Source organism: Scardinius erythrophthalmus, assembly GCF_964197995.2.
Source record: "Scardinius erythrophthalmus genome assembly, chromosome: 4".
NCBI classification, from domain to species: Eukaryota; Metazoa; Chordata; class Actinopteri; order Cypriniformes; family Leuciscidae; genus Scardinius; species Scardinius erythrophthalmus.
In genome coordinates, this window is record NC_138224.1 from 23,221,888 (window position 1) to 23,241,753 (window position 19,866).

Here is a 19,866-nt window from a genome sequence, read left to right on the forward strand (position 1 = left end):
GGAATCCAACTCTTTAACAGTGTTAAAAACTAAAGTATGCATGAAACAGTAATTCACCCCCCCTTTAAGCTGGACTGTGACGCTATTTTCTTTCCCTCTTCTGCGTTATGCGTTCAGCCAATCAACGTGCACTCATGTCACTGGTAGTTCCTATTGCGCTGGGTTAGACCCTACTCTGAAGCAGGAGCTAATTTAACCCCTATAAAACAAAATTCCTATTACTAAAATCGTTCCCAGTTCCTGTGGTCCCAAAAAGCAGGTACTTCCGCCAATAGTTATAGGAACTATAACTCCTTGCTTTGTCATAAAGTCAAAATTATAGGAATTCACATTCATTCTATATAGAACATACTTTTTTAACTGTTGTGAAGTTTCAAACTAAATGTAGTACCTACCCAGGGCCGTTTCTAGGCATAGGCAAACTAGGCGGTCGCCTAGGGCGCAAACAGCTGGGGGGCGCCATTGAGAGCCCCCACCACACCAAAAGATTTTTGCCCAAGTGAGTGGAAGAAAAATCCTTCTTTCTTTACATTTCCGATAATGGAGCGTATATTTGCACTAAGTGCCTGTCTTTTTTAGCAAAAATACGCCCACTACTATATATCTACAGTGGCATAGGTCGTAAGGCGTGAGGTGCTTGAAAGTAGCTTTGGATGCGTTCGACCTGAGTTCGAATCCGCCTTTTGCCGAAATCGCTCTTCTCCCTTTTCCCAACACTTGAGATGTAAAATTTATAGCCTAACATAAAGGTCTCTAGCGTTATATTTTGTCAATGAATTAAAATCGAAATCAAAAGGCTTTGTGCCTTTATAAAACAGCACAAGACTTTAATTAAGTAGCCTAGACATTCTGTTTGTGCTGCATGATTTAAAGAAAAGTGCGCACTTTGCTCATGCGATCAGCATGGTGATCTGGTGTTTTTCTCCAAAATAAAAGCTCAAGGGTTTATTTCTTGCAAGTGAAGAAATTACGAGGACAAAAGTATTGTAATTTTCCGATACTATAGTGTAATGTAAATTATACTTTTGAAATATTCATTTTAATTTATAAAGTAGCCTACATATGATTGGCTATATGGATTTTACGTCATAGGAATACTTATATAAATCATAAACACCAGTGATAATGTAATGTAGACTGAGACTCTATATCATGATAACTAATGAGATGTTTGAGCCCTCTTTAGTGTCCAGGTACAAGTCAATGGTTTTTCTTTGTTCAATGTGCACAGTTCATGGGTTGAAGCTCTTAAATTTTAGCTCTCAAAGTACCAGATTGATGCATTAATTTAACCTTAAAATGTACAAAATTTTCTTGCGGGGGAGCATGCCCCCGAACCCCCCTAGAAGGATAGTGGAGGGAGGGAGGGAGGGGGGGGGTCAATAGGAATCTTGCCTAGGGTGCCAAAAAGGCTAGAAACGGCCCTGTACCTACCATACACTTAGTACACTTGAGGAGATTCCCCCTTCCATATGTAAAGTGCTTTGAGTACCAAGAAAAGCACTATATAAATGTAACGAATTAAACAAATTATTAATTTTATTTAAATTAATTAATTGGACCACATTCAATTTGTACAACTTAAACAGTTTAAATCAAAACCCACCTATGTTGTCACTGGTGTTCCCAGGGTTCTTTTTTAGGACCTCTTTTGTTTATTATTTATCTTTTACCAATTGGCATCATCTTAAGAAAATATGATTGATTGATTTTCATTGTTATGCTGACGACACCCAACTTTATCTGTCTTCTAAACCTTCTTCAAAGTTTCCCTCTTCTGCTCTTGGTGAGTGCTTAAGTGAATAAAAAAAAAAATGGTTTTCAAGTAATTTTCTAAAATTGAACAGTAATAAAACAGAAATTCTTCTCGTTGGTTCAAAAAATACAATAACTAAGTCAAATATTTCTTCTATGGTAATAGATAATTGATCTATTCCTCTGTCGAAGCAGGTTAAAAGGTTGGGTGTCATTCTTGACAGAACTCTGTCTTTTGAAGCTCATATTAACAGTGATACCTATTCTGCATTCTTTCATATTAGGAATATAAATCGTCTGCGTCCCGTCCTTTCACTCAAGAGTACTGCTACACTTGTGCATGCTCTTGTAACATCACGAATCGACTATTGTAATGCTTTGTTTTATGGGCTTCCATCCGAATCTCTTCATAAATTACAGTTGGCACAAAATGCCGCAGCTCGAGTCATACCAAAACTTCCATCTCTGAACATATTTCTCCTGTTTTACAAAATTTGCATTGGCTCCCAGTTAAATTCTGTGTAAATTTTTTTTATTTTACTTTTAACGTTCCTCTGGTGCGAAAGTCCCGTAAGGTCAGTGGCCCTTGAGGGCCAGATATGTCCGTGAGGCCATGGCCATGTTCTATTTTTTTTTTGCATGCATGCATCTGCTTGTTGGCTTTGATTAGGAAGGCAGAGCAAAACTGCTTATTTATTCTTATTTTAATAAAATATTATGTCAAACAACTAAAAGTTTCTTTAAGACTCTTATTCTTTTAATGAGGCCTTTTATGATTGGAAACAGTTATTGTACCTTATGCCTCAAAATATATTTTTGATCTTAAGCCCCACAAATTGGCACAAGGAATTTTAAACAAGTTATTAATAGCACAAAAAGCTTTGCCATATTTCACTGCGTTGCTTTTCAGTCGTTTTTCTATATAAACATGCGTTGCCATCTTTGACTTGTCACATCTCGCTGATTTCAGAGCCTCACACATGAGCACCAAGATGTTGTCAAATTAAAAGTTCAAATTTCAAACGCGTCCCAAAACACTGCCTTCTTCTCCATTCATCACTGTTAGTAAATGTTTTGACTAGGGATGTAACAATGCCCTCATGTCACGATTCGATAAATATCGTGATACTGAACTCACGATAAGATATTATTGTGATACTCCAAGACGTATGGTAAAAGGTTAACAAAAAAATTCACTGTTGATTTAAAATGCTAAATGTGGTTTTACATTGTGGGTGTAAATGAATAGGCTTGAACTTGATGCTGGTTACCCAGTGCACAGGACAATGGTTACACCATAATAAAAATATTCATGATTCTGAAGCTGGAAATACAGAATTATTTTAGATGAATATGTCTGCACTCTGTCACTGACTAGATATATTTAAAATAATGATAACATTCCGATTAGAAGAGCGTTTACACTTGTCTTTTCAATGTGTGTGTAGACAACATCCGGTTGCATGTACAGGTTGCATGTTAATGCCAAGTGTAAACGCAGCCCAAGACTTCGATAAGAAAATGTGCAGTGTTGCATGGGGTTGGGAACCACTGTCTGACAACATTGACAACATTACTTCCCTAGGACCAGGTCTGTGAACCACTTGTGTAAGGCCTTACAGAGGCACTTCAAACCACCTAAATAAAGAAGACGGGCTCTGTTCCAATGTTTATGCCCCGCTGATAAGTCAGAATTGGGGTGCTGTGCTACAAACACAGCTACAGTCGCACACGCCGGTCCAAAAGGCATCACTAATAACTCCCACACACCAATGACACGGCAAATGCCAAGTGTTAATTGAATTGCACAGCGTCTACATGTGCAGAGAGAGAAGAGCAGTGGGGTGTTCTGATTACGCAATTTGACTGCTTCATTTCATTTCAAAAAAGATTATTAGCATGCTGGTTCAGCTAACTGGTCACATATCGTTTTTCCTGGTGTGGCATGAGTTTTCAATTCTGTAAAATAATAGATGCTAGTAATGCTAGCTTTTTAAGTTTGTTTTTCTGTCTCTGTGGCTGAAGTCAGTTGTCCTTTTGAGTAAAGAGCTGAATCTGTTCTGTGTGGAAAAACAAATATAATATATATGCTTGCATTTCAGCAGTGTATGTATTAAGATAAATGTCTGTATATCATGTATATTCACTGTATATATTTCTATCTATAAAACACTCATCTGTGTGTCATTTCCTCTCTTGTTCACCTGCTGAAGACAGAAACTTTATGAACTGGTATTTTAACTGCTCACAGCGCCTCCATGTGGGGTTTGCTGGTACTGAACTAGTGACAGGGAAAAGACAAGAGTTTAGCTTAATTATGCAAATGTATGCATATTTTATTTTGCTAGTGTAGTTTCACTCTTATTTAACTATAGCCCTGGTTTAAACATTCAACAAGTTAAAAATGTGTAGGATGCATAAGATAAGGAGAATTACCGTTAGTGGTCAGCACATTGTTTAATAAAATACTTTAATTATGGTATTTTTAATTTGACATTGATATCTGGTCACCCAATTTAATGAACAATATCACATGAAATATCTGGGTTTTCTCCTCAAATTTACTCTCACTGCTCTCTCTGACTGTAACTGTGCCATTTCTTTAAAACATTCCTCCTTTTTTCTTCTTTTTAAATCAAACACTTTTAACTTTTAACTATTATTCTGCCGTAGAACTGTTACCTGTAAATATTTTAGCAGCATTTGACATTTTCATAATATTCAGTATAGATTTTGATATATCTGTATTTGCTTTTAAAATAAATTATGTTTTTTAGAGGCACCATCATAAAAAAATACAGTAAAATGTTGAACACAAGGACAAATATTTATATGTGGCAATATAACAATGAACAACATTTAGCTACATAAAGTTTTTACTAAGAAAAATGCATGCTAAGACAGATGTTTGATTGACTGAAGTAAATTAATTGTAGAATCAGTTAATTCAGTGATATTTTGAACTGATTCACTTTTTTTAGTATTAAGATAAAAGAAGTTTACAAGACTTAATATCTTGCTTCACAAGTAGTGTTGCTTCACAACACTTAATAGTGTTGCTTCACAAGTAAATTCATCTTGCTTCAAGGAATTCATTTGAATTATGAATTCATTTGTTTTCATCACCGCCCTCACTGAGTGTTACATACTATAGAAATTTTGTCAGATTTGTGTGTCCGTAAGTACATTTTAAATGCTTATAAGATCTATGACCGTGTTATGAAATGAAGCGCTTTCATAATTTGACTATTTTCTTTTGTGGATCACAAAAATAGACAATTCTAATAAGCAGCTAAAAATAGGTGTTTCAGTTTACATTTAAAAAGCGTATTGAGGCTCCAGGCCAGAATCAGCTTTATAGCTTCTGATCCGTGACCATCCGGGCAAAAACAGAATTGTTAGCGTTCACCTGACATTTCTATCTTGCTGCAGGGGCTGATGGGTAATTTCATGCAGGCCTGCTGTTTCATTCAGTACTTTCACAAAATACAAGCTGAATGCCGCAACTCAAGGTTACAGCCCCTCTCTCTCTCTCTCTCTCTCTCTCTCTCTCTCTCTCTCTCTCTCTCTCTCTCTCTCTCTCTCTCTCTCTCTCTCTCTCTCTCTCTCTCTCTCTCTCTCTCTCTCTCTCTCTCTCTCTCTCTCTGCTGGGATTCAGCAATTACTAAAATCACAGCCCTGACGGAGCAAGACATTTCATTCGGACCGTTGTCATGGGAACAGGCCGCAGGCCGCCCCACCTCCTCATGTTGGTTCGCTAGCGCACAATAGACAGAGATGAGTGACTGAGAGGGATTTTAAAGCAGTAGAGCTCAAACTCTTGTCTTGTATTCTTCTGGTTATATAACCCCCCAGTGACAGCAGGACATAAAGTGCGGAATCGGTGCACACTGCGGCCGTGGAGCTACAGCAAAAAAAAATCCAGCTTCTTGTATTTATGATACTATTATTCATTGCTGAGGGGTCAAGGGAGTCGAAAACTCAGTTAAACATTCACATGATTCCTTATTTAAGGCTACAGCACAGCCTCAATGTCTTAGTGCTCTTATAAAAAAAAAATGCATATTAAACAAAACAATTCTGGTTGACCATTGATATTACAGAGCTCACACCTCTTGATTCTTTATTCGTCTGTCAGCGTTTTTTCAGCTCTGCTGTTAAAACTTGAAATGGAGTGTTTAGTGCAAATGTAAAAAAATAGTGAAATTCAAATTCTACTTCCTGCCAGTGATATAAAATTCACTAAATAACCATTTTGTATCATTTCTTTTAAATCAGTTATTCACATTTAAGTTACTTGTCATTTGGAGTCACTTTTGGAGTCACAAAAATATGGAAACATGTCTGAAGAGTTACTTTTATTGTTCATTACATATATATATATATTATATATATAAATTATTATTATTTTTTAAATAATTTATAATACATTTGAGTGGATTACAAAATTATGTAAGTTCGTTTCCGCTAAAGAATATACAAAAAAGGTAACTTTTTATCTATTAATTCTGACTTTTTTCTCACATTTGCGAGTGATATAAATATAAATAATTGCGTGATATAAAGTTGCAATTGCAAGTTATAAAGTCAGAAATGTGAGATATAAACTTGCAATTCTGAGGAAAAGTCAAGTCAAGTCATCTTCATTTATATAGCGCTTTTAACAATGTAGATTGTTTCAAAGCAGCTTTACAGAGATAAACGTATAATTTATGGTAACAGAGATTGTTTTGGCTTTATAGCGGTTCTAAAAAAAGTTATTTTTTCCCTCAGAATTGGACTTTATATCTCACAATTCTGAGAAAGAAGTCAGAATTATGAGATAAAAGGTCGCAATTATCTTTGAAATTGTTTTATTCAGTGGCGAAAACAATCTAATATTTTAGTTATTAAATATATTTTTTAATACATTTTTTATTTTAAAATATATTATTTTTATACTTGTATAATGATTATATTATCATCAATAAGTGATAGACCATGTTCATTTAATTGAAATGCTTTCTGGGAGAGCCTATCTCGGCAAAGATAATTAAAACCAATTTGCCCATCCAGCTTGTTATCTGAGGGGATGAAAATGATGGCACCATCTGAATATGCATACTTCCCTGATATATAGTAGATGAAAAACTGCAGGTGAAAAGAGTAGTATGTCTGAATTCACAGTATTCATAAAGCAGCAGGCAAAAAGTACCCGGATGACCTACTACTATTTCCATTGTTTAAGCAATTTTTTGCTGTTGTTTATTTGCTTTATAACGGGCCAAATTGGCCTTAAAAAACATCTGTAGCCATTTAAAATTAGAGGCAACCACTGCGTTTTAATCACAATCCAAACTAAGATGCTACACATGTAGCATGAGCAGCTGTTTTTGATTTAAATTAGATTGCATAATTTCAAGACTTAGAGCAAATACAGAATGGGCTGACTTTACCCATGTGAAATTGCTACATAAGACACCTGCACAAACCAAAAACAGACGGACTGAATGAAAACGCAAATTCACTCTCTGACAGCAGATGGCGCTAATGGAACTGCTGTAAACAAAGCAGCTTTGCTGATAAACACTACTTTATATGGAGGCGGGGCAATTCCAGGATTTTATAAATGGGGGGGACCAAGAACCAGTTGGGGGATTTATGGAGGTAAGAGGAAAATAAAATGCCATCGAAACTATTCTGAAGACAGTCAGTTCCATTAAGAGATACATTCATACAAACCCCCACCCCACCCCAATTCAATATTTTTATTCCCATATTTCGAGCATCGCGAAAGCATCACGCTCTCCTCTTTGCGTCCGTCTTCAGCGTGTCTCTTCTCTGGCCTGTGTTAACGTCCTGTTAACAGACTTCGTAATATTTTCACACAAATGACATTTCAGGACATGATTGCAATGCATTTTGTGTGGAAGTCCGGAATAGAGATAAGCCAAAATAAAACGAAAAACTGTCCGGTTGCCGATCCTGTGTTTGGAGCACAAACCGGTGAGAGACTGGTGCATCTCTAGAAAAAAGGTCGCACCACAACAATTATTTGCTCTCCCACAAATGCTTCCAAATAAATTGAGGTCGCACACAGGGTTTGAAATTAACTTTTTTTTACCCACCGGCCAATTTGGCTACCAAAAGAAATTAACTACATCACTGCTTATATAAATAAATAAATGAATATATATATATATATATATATATATATATATATATATATACACAGATATATATTCTTTAAACAAAATTCTTTTATCCTCAAAATGTGATTTAGGTGGACAGATCAATACAGTACAAAGAACATGTAATGTTGTAAAATAACAATGTCTTTTCTGTTAACCAAATGCTTTTCAATCTTTGATATTGCTTCAGTGCAAATGAACAAGCACGCCATTATTTGTTGCGTGCGCATGCTCAAGTAAGCCAGATATGCGTAGATTTGCGCAATACGCTGTATTTAATATATCATGATGACTCACGAGTTGAATATTTGCCGCTAAATCTGCGCAAATTTGGCTTATACAAGCTTCCCCAGCAAAGTGAGTAAATATATTAACACGCTAAATTGGCTAGTGACTTGACAGCGTTACCCACCACAGTTCATTTTTGCCCGCATTTGGCGGGTTGGCGAATGTTAATTTCAAACCCTGGTCACACAGATTCAATTTCGGTAGTATATGCGACCAAAATGGTCGCAATTTCGAGCCTTGAAATGGTCACTTAACTATCCCATGAGGCCACGGGAGAGGATTTATGAATTACTTAAAATTACTTTTTTTAGGACCTGATACACCACTATGTACGCTTGAAAATAAAATGTGGCGTTTTGAATGAACTTCTGATAATAAAACTTCAATTTTTTGCATCTGAGAAATTTCTCTTTTCCATTCGCTTTTGAGAAGACATGTTGAAATTCTCACTAGGTGTAGGAGCACAGCTACTTGGGCGGAGTGGCTACTTGGGCGGAGTGATTAGCGCAGCACACGAGACGCCCTGTTGATGGTTCCGTAAACAAAGTAGCCACTCCGCCCAAGTAGCTGTGCTCCTACGCCTAGTGAGAATATAGTTCCCAGTATTTCTACGATTAAAAATGGTCTCTGTCTCATATAGCCTTGTTATTTGTTCACGCTGTGACTATACAGATCACAAGATGTAAATAGGAAAATGTTTGCATTATTTTGTCACTTATTGGGATTAGTATGCTACCTTATCCATTTACATCCAGTCTTTGTGCTAAGCTAGGCTAGCGGTGGGTGCGTCAAATAACACTTACAGAATGCACAGAAATGAAAAAGGTATGTGTGGACTTATCTAACTCTGGGGGATACTGTGAATAAGCTAAAGTCCCAAAAAGTCAGAGTGTTCCTTTAACACACACACACATTTCACTATCACATCTGACATTTACGAAGTATTTGTGAATCAGGAGAAGAGTTTTCGGGAAGGTCTCTTTATGCGCAAATCACTCACATATTTACTCGTATATTTACGAATGTTTCATGAATGAGACCCATTGTACGGTTGAATGTTTGTTTCATATGCAGATTTGAGTTTTCAAATGACACCAGTGTGATCATGAATTAGTCAGAAATAACAGTTTGGATTAATCATCCACTGATTCAGTGATTTGTTCTGACCAATAATTGAGTTAACAAACTACCTCACTAAACTGAAAGTCATCACCTGAATCACCACCTCATGACTTGACTCAAAATTTGCCAAGAAATGAGTCCTACTGAAGAGCATGTGCTTTTGAGTTCACCTTTTGAGTTTTTGAGTTCATTTACTGAAAAGGACAGGATGAAAGTGAATCTGGCTCTTCTGTACTATTTGGCCGGTTAGCATGAACAATACATTTTGTAACTACACCATTACACATCTTTTCTCTTCATTCTGTCCCTCTAATGTCTGAAATGATTGCTTTGTAAAGTAATGATTCTCATTACATGTTTTCTTTCTCTCTGCCAGATGTTGGGAGCCCTCACGGCATTCCCGATAAAGGTGCCTCACATCAGCTCTCTGCAGCGACTGGCAGGACACTCACCCAGCATGCTACCTCAGGTACTGCACAACACTAAATGAACAATTCAGCAAACCTTTTTACATTTACATGCCACAAAGTGCCTCATTAATTATTAATGATGTTTCTATCGGACATGTTTAAAACATTTTGAAGAAATATAAGGATAATCCACTGTAGTGACTCCTAACAGGAGCAGCTTAAAGTGAGAGGGATTCATAGCAGTCACTTTTATTTCAATTTGTAACAAGGCCTCGCTGCATTTGCATGTTGAAAAAGTGCGCTGTACAAGCACAGTGGCCTATAATGACTGACTGGACAGTCTGTTTTTCTGAGGTGAGAGACTTTTTATTTCGTAACAAGTTAGGAAAATAACGTTGGAATAATGACACTGACATATAACCTGACAACATCTCATCTGACAGACGAGATCAGATACTGAATCAGGACAACGCCTTTTCTCAGGCACTCTTTACTTAAGTGTTGAGTAAAGCTTTCACTCACGTATTTCAAAATAAAAGTCTTGCATCAGAAAAACATAGAATTATGTCTGTTGTTGTTTCTTTGAGTGCAACCCACTTAAAATGGTCTTGCGACCCACCAGTTGAGAAACTATTCATTCTTTGAAGGGATATGCATTGTTAGTAACTATTGAAATAACTGAATTAATAATTGGTTAATTAATAAGTTGAATTAAACTTAAAGTGAATGCACAAATTAATTAACACAAAAATGTATACACACATCATCGTTCTTCTGTTCTCCCTGGGGCCTTCAGGGGGATTGTTTTGGACCCCCTGTACTCAGTCTCATCTTTTCTCCTGCTAGTGACACCTACTAGAGGTCAAACTGATTAGTCAGCTGGTCGTTTAGATCTACCACTAGTCAATACTTTGTGTTGGAGTTGACTCGTGAATCACATTATTTCAGTTGCACTTGCTCTACACATGACGATGGCAGGAGGAAAATTCCTCTGTCATCAGCTTTGTATAAAGATTGATTGCTCACTTATTGCAGAATTGGACATTTGCACACACATACACATTCATGTGCACATATTTATTTGTGAAAATAAGAGGCAACATATCCATGTATAAATGTGAATATTATGTAATGTATTTGGATTGTATTGTGATTATTACAGTTTTGAGTGTAATAATCAGGGGCTGGAATGTAGTTGCTGGAAAGATTAGTCTTTAATTTTGAAATGTTGTCACTTCCACTTGTTAGTCCACATCACATGGACATAAAAGGAGTGTATTTACTTGAGAGTTTTCCGGTGTTATGAGTTATAAGTAGTTGGGACGCTCATTTTCAGTTGAACGTTTTGTTTTGTTTTATTTTCATTTAAATGTGTCCTTGTTACAGTGGAATTATAATTTTAAGTACCAAGTAATATTAATTAACAGCATGTATTACTGTAGTCCAAAATTCTTGTCTGAAATTTTTGCATGTAAAAAAAAAAAAACACCTCACATTGTTCAACACCTCACATCACGTTTACACACTGCCTCTGAATATTTCGTCCATCATAAGAAATTTACTGTGTTTTTCGCATTCGTAGCAAGCATTTTGAGAGGTGTTTTGACAATTCAGAGCCACCGAATGACGAATACGAAAAAACGCATACAAAAATGTATGGACTCAGTGTGCACGGACCTTTACCCTAAACTCTGCAAGACTTTGGCCATCCAGGAACTAAGTTTGGCACCCCTGGTTTAATCTGAACCACCTTGAAACTAAGCAAACACTACCCAAAAGCTAACAGAAACTAGAATTGAAAGATTGAACGATTTCATTTAAGAAGCCATTTTATTTTAAGCCAAAGCCAAGAACCATCTGCTGCTGGTGTCTGCTCAGGGGACTAAACTGTGCTCTCTTTTTAATTTAGGTTAGGCCAAAGACCCTCATTCCAGACAGCCTTCCCCACAGCCCTTGCCGAGAGCAGCAGTCCAGTCAAACGCTGGTCGTGCCGCAGAGCATGTCTGTGGTCAGCCCAAAAAGCCAAGGCGCATCTTTGCCAACTGCCAACAGCACCTTCAGTCACGAGCGACTGTCCAGCGGGCAGGAACAGAGTTCCTCATCGCCCTTGTGTGTGCCGAGTGCGTCCACAGCCTCCGCCAGCCCAGGGGTGGCATATGCCATCATCTCTGCAGCCTCGCCGGCCGCCCATGGGGTGTCAGGAATAACTGAGGCCATTAAAGTGCAACCGTTGATTTTCAGCCCAGACAGCAAGGTCTGAAGATCCCTTATCACCTACTTGCCTAATAATGCTCAGCTTTAAACTTCCATGATGCTGTTATTGTCACTCTGTGACAAATTATACATTTAGATGCCCAGAATACTGTTCAGTTGATCTGTTTAAGAGGTTTAATGTGTGTATGCAGGTTATAATCATTCAGCCACAGATTCCCAGCTACTGCAAGAGCTCTCCAGCTTCACAAACTGACAGTCCTGTGAAGGAGCCAAGCCCTGACCCCTCGACCCCAGCCAAAAAGCTGGAGGATCCAGAGGTACACACACAACTTGTCTTGACTATTAGCACAAAGTCTGGTCCACATTACAGGTAATAATTCTTGACAAGAAGAGATTTACCTGATTGGCATGGAAAATAACCAATTACATCAGTATTGTAGTGCTCAAGTCCAGACCTCAACCAAAGTCTGTGTGAAGTCCGAGTCCAAAACCATATTTTCTATGACTAGTTGAGACCAGGTTGTTCGAGTCCGAGTTCAGGCTGTCCAAATTCTCCTGAAGGTAGGGTGTTGGTCTCGAACTTAAGTCAGAGTTTGGTCTTGTCTAGACTTGAGTGCAACAACACTGAATTAGATGCCATTCATTTACCAAACTGCTAGTCTTATGCATGGCCAGTCTATCGCAGAATCAAAGTTCATACATGTGGAATATACATTTGAGTATATCTTGTTACTAATGCCTCAAGCAAAACTCTCCCTTGAATTCAAGAGATGCTATTATCCTCAAAAACTTTTGTAATATTGAGTGACTGGTTCTTAAAAACTGATCTTTGTAGAATTTTGATACCTTGTAATTGTTGCATGTGGCCAATCAGATTGAGAAAATGTCAGTTTTGAGATGGGCCGCCCCTGACTAAAGATTTTCCTAGTCGACTATCAGTCGTTCTATAGCCTCAACATTGTTTGCAAATTCTAAAAAGCTAATAAATAAAATATATAACAGCAAACTGAAACACTACAACAATATGGACAATTAGGCTATACCTGACTCCCCATCGCTATTTTTGTCCTCCAAACTCAGTCTTCTCATATTATGAGAAAGGAACACTAATTTGTCCACATTGTCAGAGAGAAGGGAACTCTTGAGCACTATGGTGGCATAGATGTGGAAGCGTACACTTGAAAGAGTACACTTGAAATTTTCTTTCTTTTTTTTTGACTAATCGACCAATTCAAATTTAGTCTCTTCTCGTTGACTAACGTTTAGTCGCCTATTAGGAGGGCAGCCCTAGTTTTGAGTGCAGTATGAACCAGACAGTCAGTGAAAGAACTGTTGCCAGTGTTTGCCCATGTTGTCAAGTGAAATAAGTCTAGAAGAGCAAGACTAAAGTTAACATGGAACATTGAATACTACTAATGTATTAACTTAATTAACCTTCTGTCCTACAGAAAATTGCCTTCATGGTCGGGCTAGGCCTGGTCACTACAGAACACTTGGAGGGTGAGTTATGTGTAAAATGGAGCTAAATATCAATAGACTGACATTTTGATGTCAAAATGTATTTTATTGTTAAGGACATTTTGTGGTGCTGTCTGATACAATTAAAAATAGTATTAATGATGGTTAATTGTTTTGATAGTAGTTATCTTGGAGAAATATGTTTAGTTAATTGAAAAAAATTAATTATTCATATCGGGGACAAAAAAACTCACAATCAGTCAATATTAGTGGTGTATGTTCATCTGCTGCATGACTGTGTTGAATTGGTTTGAAATACATACCAGTTCAAATTCCAGTTCCATCATGTGTGATGTTGCGAATTACCTTCAAATTCATATTTGAAACAAGCCAATTATTCTGAATTCTGCTCAACTCTGAATGAAACAGTGAAACACAGAAACAAACAAAAACTGAGATGCTGGGGTGTAAAGATTCATCATAGATGGTGTTTTTGTTTGAATCAGAGATCCAGAGTAAACGGCAGGAGAGGAAAAGGCGAAGCACAGCTAACCCTGCATACAGCGGACTGTTTGAACCAGAGGTCTGTCTGCCAGTCATAATTCCTTTAAATAATCACTTCATTTTAGGACTGTTCATTTGTAAACATCTTGTATCTTGCTTTTCAGCGCAAACGACTCGCATCCAATTACCTGAACAGTGGCATGTTTCTGTCGGCGAGAGGTAAAATAGATTTCTGCTTCTGTCAAAAATGAGCTGAAAAATAATGCATGGAAAACAGAAACATGTTTGAACAGAATGAATTAAATGCGCACATTCACCAAGTGCTCATGTTTTAATTAGTTGTTTAACAGGTTGTTAAACCAAACACTCACTGCTTTAACTTGTTAAACATGCCAGCACTGCTGTTGAACTGGAATAACCCTAATAACACAGTCTTGTCAGTGTGACGCTACTAAACTGCTGTCTGCTTTCACATGCTAGACTCTGAGGAGCTTTGCTGGAAGGTACGTCTATACTCTAACATCACTCTGTGTGTATGAATCTCACGTGGGAAGTAAAGATAAAGTTTTTGATATGTTTTTAACAGGGTTTAAATATGTACAAAAATGACCAAAATATATTAGGAAAACGTGAATTCTTTCATCATTTGGGCTGCGTTTACACTGCAAGTCTTAATGCACAGATCTGATCTTTTACCATATCTGATTTTTCGTTTTGACCGTTTACATTCACTTAAGACACGACTGGTATCCGATATCTGTGTTTACATTAATCCCTCCCCAAAATGATTCTGTTGGTGATCACTTTACTATGCTACATGGTTGACCCTCGGGTTTTGCATAGGTTTTTGAATCGGATAGCGTGCAGATTTTTGTGTTTATATGTGTGCAACATCTGTGTCAGATCAGATGTGAGTAAAAAATCAGTTTTTTTTTTGTGCCAGTGTAAACGCAGCCTTACTGCATTCATCCATACCTGTTTGACTTTTTTTAGTGGAAAACACACACAAACAAATTTACTGTTTGGATTCTACTGTATATGCTTTAAATACAATTGAGGAAAACTGCAATATTCAGTCCATTTAATACTATAAAGTCAATAAAGTCAATCCAGTCAAGTCTTTATTTACGTACTTTATACGTTTTTTATTTAAGTACTTTACAAGTCTAGTCAAAAATAATTTAGATTTTTGTTTCAGACATTTAAATACACATAAGTAGTAATTAAAACATTTTTATTTGTAAAAAAAAAAAAAAAAACATGTTTATTAAAGCTGTAAAAAAAAAATGTAAACATAATTTGACAACGTGCTTTATTCACGTCAGACACGTATTGTGTTGGTAACTTTCATGCGACACATTAATGCATTGCCATGGAAAAGGTAACATGATAATAATGGACTCATAATCATGCAGAGGGCTTAGTTTGAATATTTGAAATTTTTTATTTATTTATTTATTTTACAGTTTAACATGTTTTGCATGTGAAACAGTTAATAGTTAATTGTTAAAATTGTAAGAATTGCTGACAACTTGTTGTGTGATGTGTTTCTGTAAATGTGTGTGTCGCAGGAGGAGCTGCAGCATGATGATCACTGTGCAGTGTGTAAACAGGAAGGAGATCTTCAGCCGTGCCACACCTGTACCCGCGCCTACCACCCCGACTGCCTCAACCCACCTCTCAAAACTGCCACCCGCGGCATCTGGATGTGTCCCAAGTGCCAGAAGAAAGTATGCTTCTCTTTTCTTCGAACACACATTTTAAAGATCCCAACAGCACAGGGAAGTCTGCAAGACATCTATTGATCAAGTCAAGTCAAGTCACCTTTATAGCGCTTTAGACAATACAGATTGTTTTAAAGCAGCTTTAGAGTGATAACAGGAAAATAATGCATTTCAGCTGTTGTTCAGCTGAAGTGAGTTCAGTGTTGTGTCTATTTTAGTCTTATGTAGTTATCAAAGTAAGTTGATTTTTGTTTTAAGGATATTTAGATAATTTTACTAGAAGGATGTTTAACCTAATAAGACAATGACAATCTGCTCATATTCTCTGTTCTGTTTTCTTTTGAAGGTTTTGAACAAAGATAACTTGTCTTGGCCACAGAACTTCATCCAGTCATATGTTACACATAAAACAGGTGAGCTGTCAAAGAAATATAAATCACTAGCTCTTCTCAGGACTCTGTTCTCCTTGGTGATGATGATGATGATGATGATGATGATAATGATGTGTGTGTTTGTGCAGTGAGAGAGGAGGAACGCAGGAAGCTAATGAGGAGAAACACTGAGCTGAAACTTGAGTGTGAACATCTGAGCGAAGAGGACCAGAGACTCTGCAGTTCTTTCTCTGTAAGTAACTGAGCTAAATGGGGCTGGGTTGCCATGTAGAGAACACAGTTTTAATCGATCTTCACTTTAACGATCCCAATTGTGATTCAACTGCGAAAGACGACTGGTCAATAAAACAACAATCGATATCGCATCTGAATTGAGTGCTTGTGTGAATCAGAACTGATTCAAATCATGAAATCTGTGTCAATACCCAGCCCTGGTGCTAAATTTCTCAAATAACTATTTAATGTTGTACTGGTTTAGTTTTTTAAATTAGCATGCTCTACTAGTTTTGTTTAGCATAAATGTATGTGTTCATGTTGCTGTCACCATAAATGTGCTACGTAACTTGGTCTTTTTCAAAACAACATTTCTTTTTGTAAAAAAGTACAAGATTTGCAAGATAATCTTATAAACATTCTATCAGGTAAGAAACAATACATTATAATACCTTTATCTATGTGATTTAAATATGATTTAGATATACCTTCAGAAATGTAACAGGATTGACATTAATAGTCTTGAAAAAACTACAGTGTGCTTCTTAGAAAAATAAATTGCATTTAAAAAAAAAAGTAGAGACGAAGACTGCATCTGAAATTGTGTACTGTATCATAGGTACTACATTTGATTTGAAATTCGGACGTACTACATCCACCATGTTGTCATTATCATGTGACCTACGTTACGTTGCTTCACTGCCAATCACAAATCCTCTCCCGTGGCCTCATGGGATAGTAAAGTGCCCATCCTATGCACACTTCAGAATCTCGCCAGAAGTAGTAGTAGGTCATCCGGGTACTTTTCGCTTATGAATACTATGAATTCGGACATGCTACTCGTTTCTATTTAAATACTATTTATATATACTATAATACATGCTATTTTTCACCTACTATCTAGTAGGCCTATGGAAGTACTCCTTTTTTGAGGGAATTATTTTTGGGAATATATATATATTTTTTTTTGGTAAAATATGGTAACAGGGTTGATGCATACCTGAAGCAACTCAAAAAAGATGAACATAGAATAACATTAACTTATTATTCACCTCAGATTAAAAGTTAGCAATTTCTGTACCACTAGCACCACCAAAGAGAATGAAAAAAAAAAAGGGGGTTTCCGAATCTTCCATCAGATAGTCCTGCCCCAAAACACACGCCATTGGTTGAACCGGTGTTGCTGTGTCAGCTGTTTTCAGCAAAATCTAAGTGAATGATTTTAATTTTGTGCTCAACAGAAATGCATTGAGCAGAAGGAGCGTCTCCTGGGTCAGCAGCAGGAGACTCAGGCATCCCTGGAGCGTCTCAAGACTCTGATTCGACTCATCCAACGCGACCAGATGATTCAAGTGACTATGACGGCCACCACCACCACCGGAGCATCGCTGCTCTCGCTGCCGTGGATCAAAGCCGCGGACAGCAGCACCAGCACCACAGCGCCCACTACTGGCCCCTCCGCAGTACTGCACAAAAGCGTGCTTCAGCCGCAAGGAAACAACTGACCCCCCGAACCCACACAAACACAAGATCACCACAGACGGTGATATCCAACCGATGTGCATTTTCTTCTGGTAATGTCTTACCAAAAAAATAATGGGAAAATTTGAAAAAGAAAAAAAGAAATAAGCGTCAATCGATTCATAAGTATTTTTTAAAGCCAACACACACAGTGCTCACAAGATTTTTTTTTTACCCACTGTTTTTTAATGTATTATTTTTCTTGGCCTTAATGTATTTATGACTAGATTACAATGCTGTTGCAAATATATGAAATAAGTATTCTACATAGAAACATTTCTTATTATGCTTTGCGTTTTTTTTTTACTGGGGTTTGGTGTGTGCGTTTCGGGGGGGGAATAATTGTTCACATTTCGTTATTGAGAGGGTTAGCATAGTTATAGTTGAAGACAAGCGACATATGAAATGGAGAGCACTGTACATTGATATATCCGAATAGATGCTCGTTTGCATTTTCCGAAAGAACAATGTTTGCCATAATAATTCAGGTTAAAGCGAGACAGGGAAATGTTTTCATTTTGTTCATTTTGTGTGTACTTGCGAGCGTACAAACATAAAAAAACAAACAAACAACAACAACAAAAAATAATTTTTCAGTATTAATAGAGATAAAAGAACAAAGTATTTAAGATAACAACAGAATTTAGCCTTTTTAGTGACGAATTTAGTATTTTCATGCTGATGCCTGTTAATAATTTCAAACTAGTATTGGAGAGAGGGATCGTTGTACATATATGATTTTTTTTTTCTATTTTTTTTTTTTCGGCTGTCCCAACAACAGAAACGAAAAAGGCCATTTGAGTTCTTTGAGTGCCTGATCCCGGAATCCAAAAACGTTTATTTTGTCTCCCCACCATATAAAATATGCCAAAAACCCTGAGTGTTTTTGTACCGTTAACTGTATAACGTTTCCATCTCATCTTGCTCTTGTCTGTTTTTACTTTTCACTTGAGTAGTGAATCACATTTTCATTTACTAATCTCACGTCACTCCAAGGATACCACAAGTTGCATTATTATTATTATTATTATTATTATTATTTTTAATTGTTGGAAGTGAACACTGCCTGATGAATAAAAATAAAGAATTCATATCTAAAACACTCAATGGGGGAAAATAGGAGATCATTTGAATGGTACTTTTTTTTGGAGGTAAAGTTTAGCATGTTCATCTGAATGGTTTGTCTTCCTGCGTGGTTCGAAAACAGATGCCACATCTTTTATGAAGTTACAACTTTAACAACGCAAAAGCGCAAATAACACAGTTAACTACAGCACTATCATTCTAAACAAAGGAGATCACAGTAAAGAATTTATTTAGTGTTAAATAATGGATAACACCACCTGTGTGTACATTTAAGGGCTAACAAACGTAAAATGTATTTAACCACAGTCAGAATCATTTTCCCCCTTTCAGTTTAAAAGGAATATCTACTGAATTCATATGCAGCTAAATTATTGTTACACTTGGTAGTGTCTGTCTTTTGTGTAGCATTTCTATGAAGTCTGGATATGTAATGCAATATCGTGATGTAACACTACAGTTCAGTTCTATATGTTAACATATGCTATTGCATTAATGTTTATGAGCTTACAATTAATTGTATTTTTACAGCATTTATTAATCTTTGTAATTTATAAATGTATACAATTGTTCTTTGTTAGTTCCTACAATCTGGAATTAAACAAATTTGTTAACTTAACTATAGCTTTTTATTGCTGCAATTATAGGTTAAATCAAGTTATATGTATGTAGAAATTATATTCCACCAAGATTAATAAATGTTGTAAAAATGTTCATTGTTAATTCATGTTACCTAATGTTAAAATGTACAGCTTTACTGTAAAGTGTTACTTATACATTATAAAAATATTATTGCCAAATTACTGTTTCCACAAATTCTAATACTTATGAATGGTCACGCGTACAATGCATTAAAACAAGATCAACACAAAATATGATGTTAAAGTATAACCATAAATGGGTATGTATTGTATATATGTATACAGACATCATAAAAAGTGCTGTTTGTTTTTGTTTTCTTGACAAACTTTAAATCTCATCCCACAGAATGTCTCATTCGGGTCCTGTATTG

General features: G+C 36.6%; 1 protein-coding gene across 1 annotated transcript in view; it reads left to right on the top strand.

The window, feature by feature from the left end:
* phf21b (PHD finger protein 21B) overlaps positions 1-18,038 on the top strand; it is a 57,637-nt gene extending 39,599 nt beyond the window's left edge. The window contains exons 3-13 of the mRNA XM_081364503.1: positions 9,712-9,804; positions 11,655-11,999; positions 12,151-12,276; positions 13,408-13,459; positions 13,924-14,000; positions 14,086-14,140; positions 14,402-14,424; positions 15,493-15,651; positions 15,992-16,058; positions 16,166-16,269; positions 17,492-18,038. Of these exons, the coding sequence (XP_081220629.1) occupies positions 9,712-9,804; positions 11,655-11,999; positions 12,151-12,276; positions 13,408-13,459; positions 13,924-14,000; positions 14,086-14,140; positions 14,402-14,424; positions 15,493-15,651; positions 15,992-16,058; positions 16,166-16,269; positions 17,492-17,755 (1,365 nt within the window). The 3' untranslated portion in view covers positions 17,756-18,038. The remainder of the gene's footprint in view (positions 1-9,711; positions 9,805-11,654; positions 12,000-12,150; positions 12,277-13,407; positions 13,460-13,923; positions 14,001-14,085; positions 14,141-14,401; positions 14,425-15,492; positions 15,652-15,991; positions 16,059-16,165; positions 16,270-17,491) is intronic.
* The last annotated feature ends 1,828 nt before the right edge of the window (positions 18,039-19,866 follow it).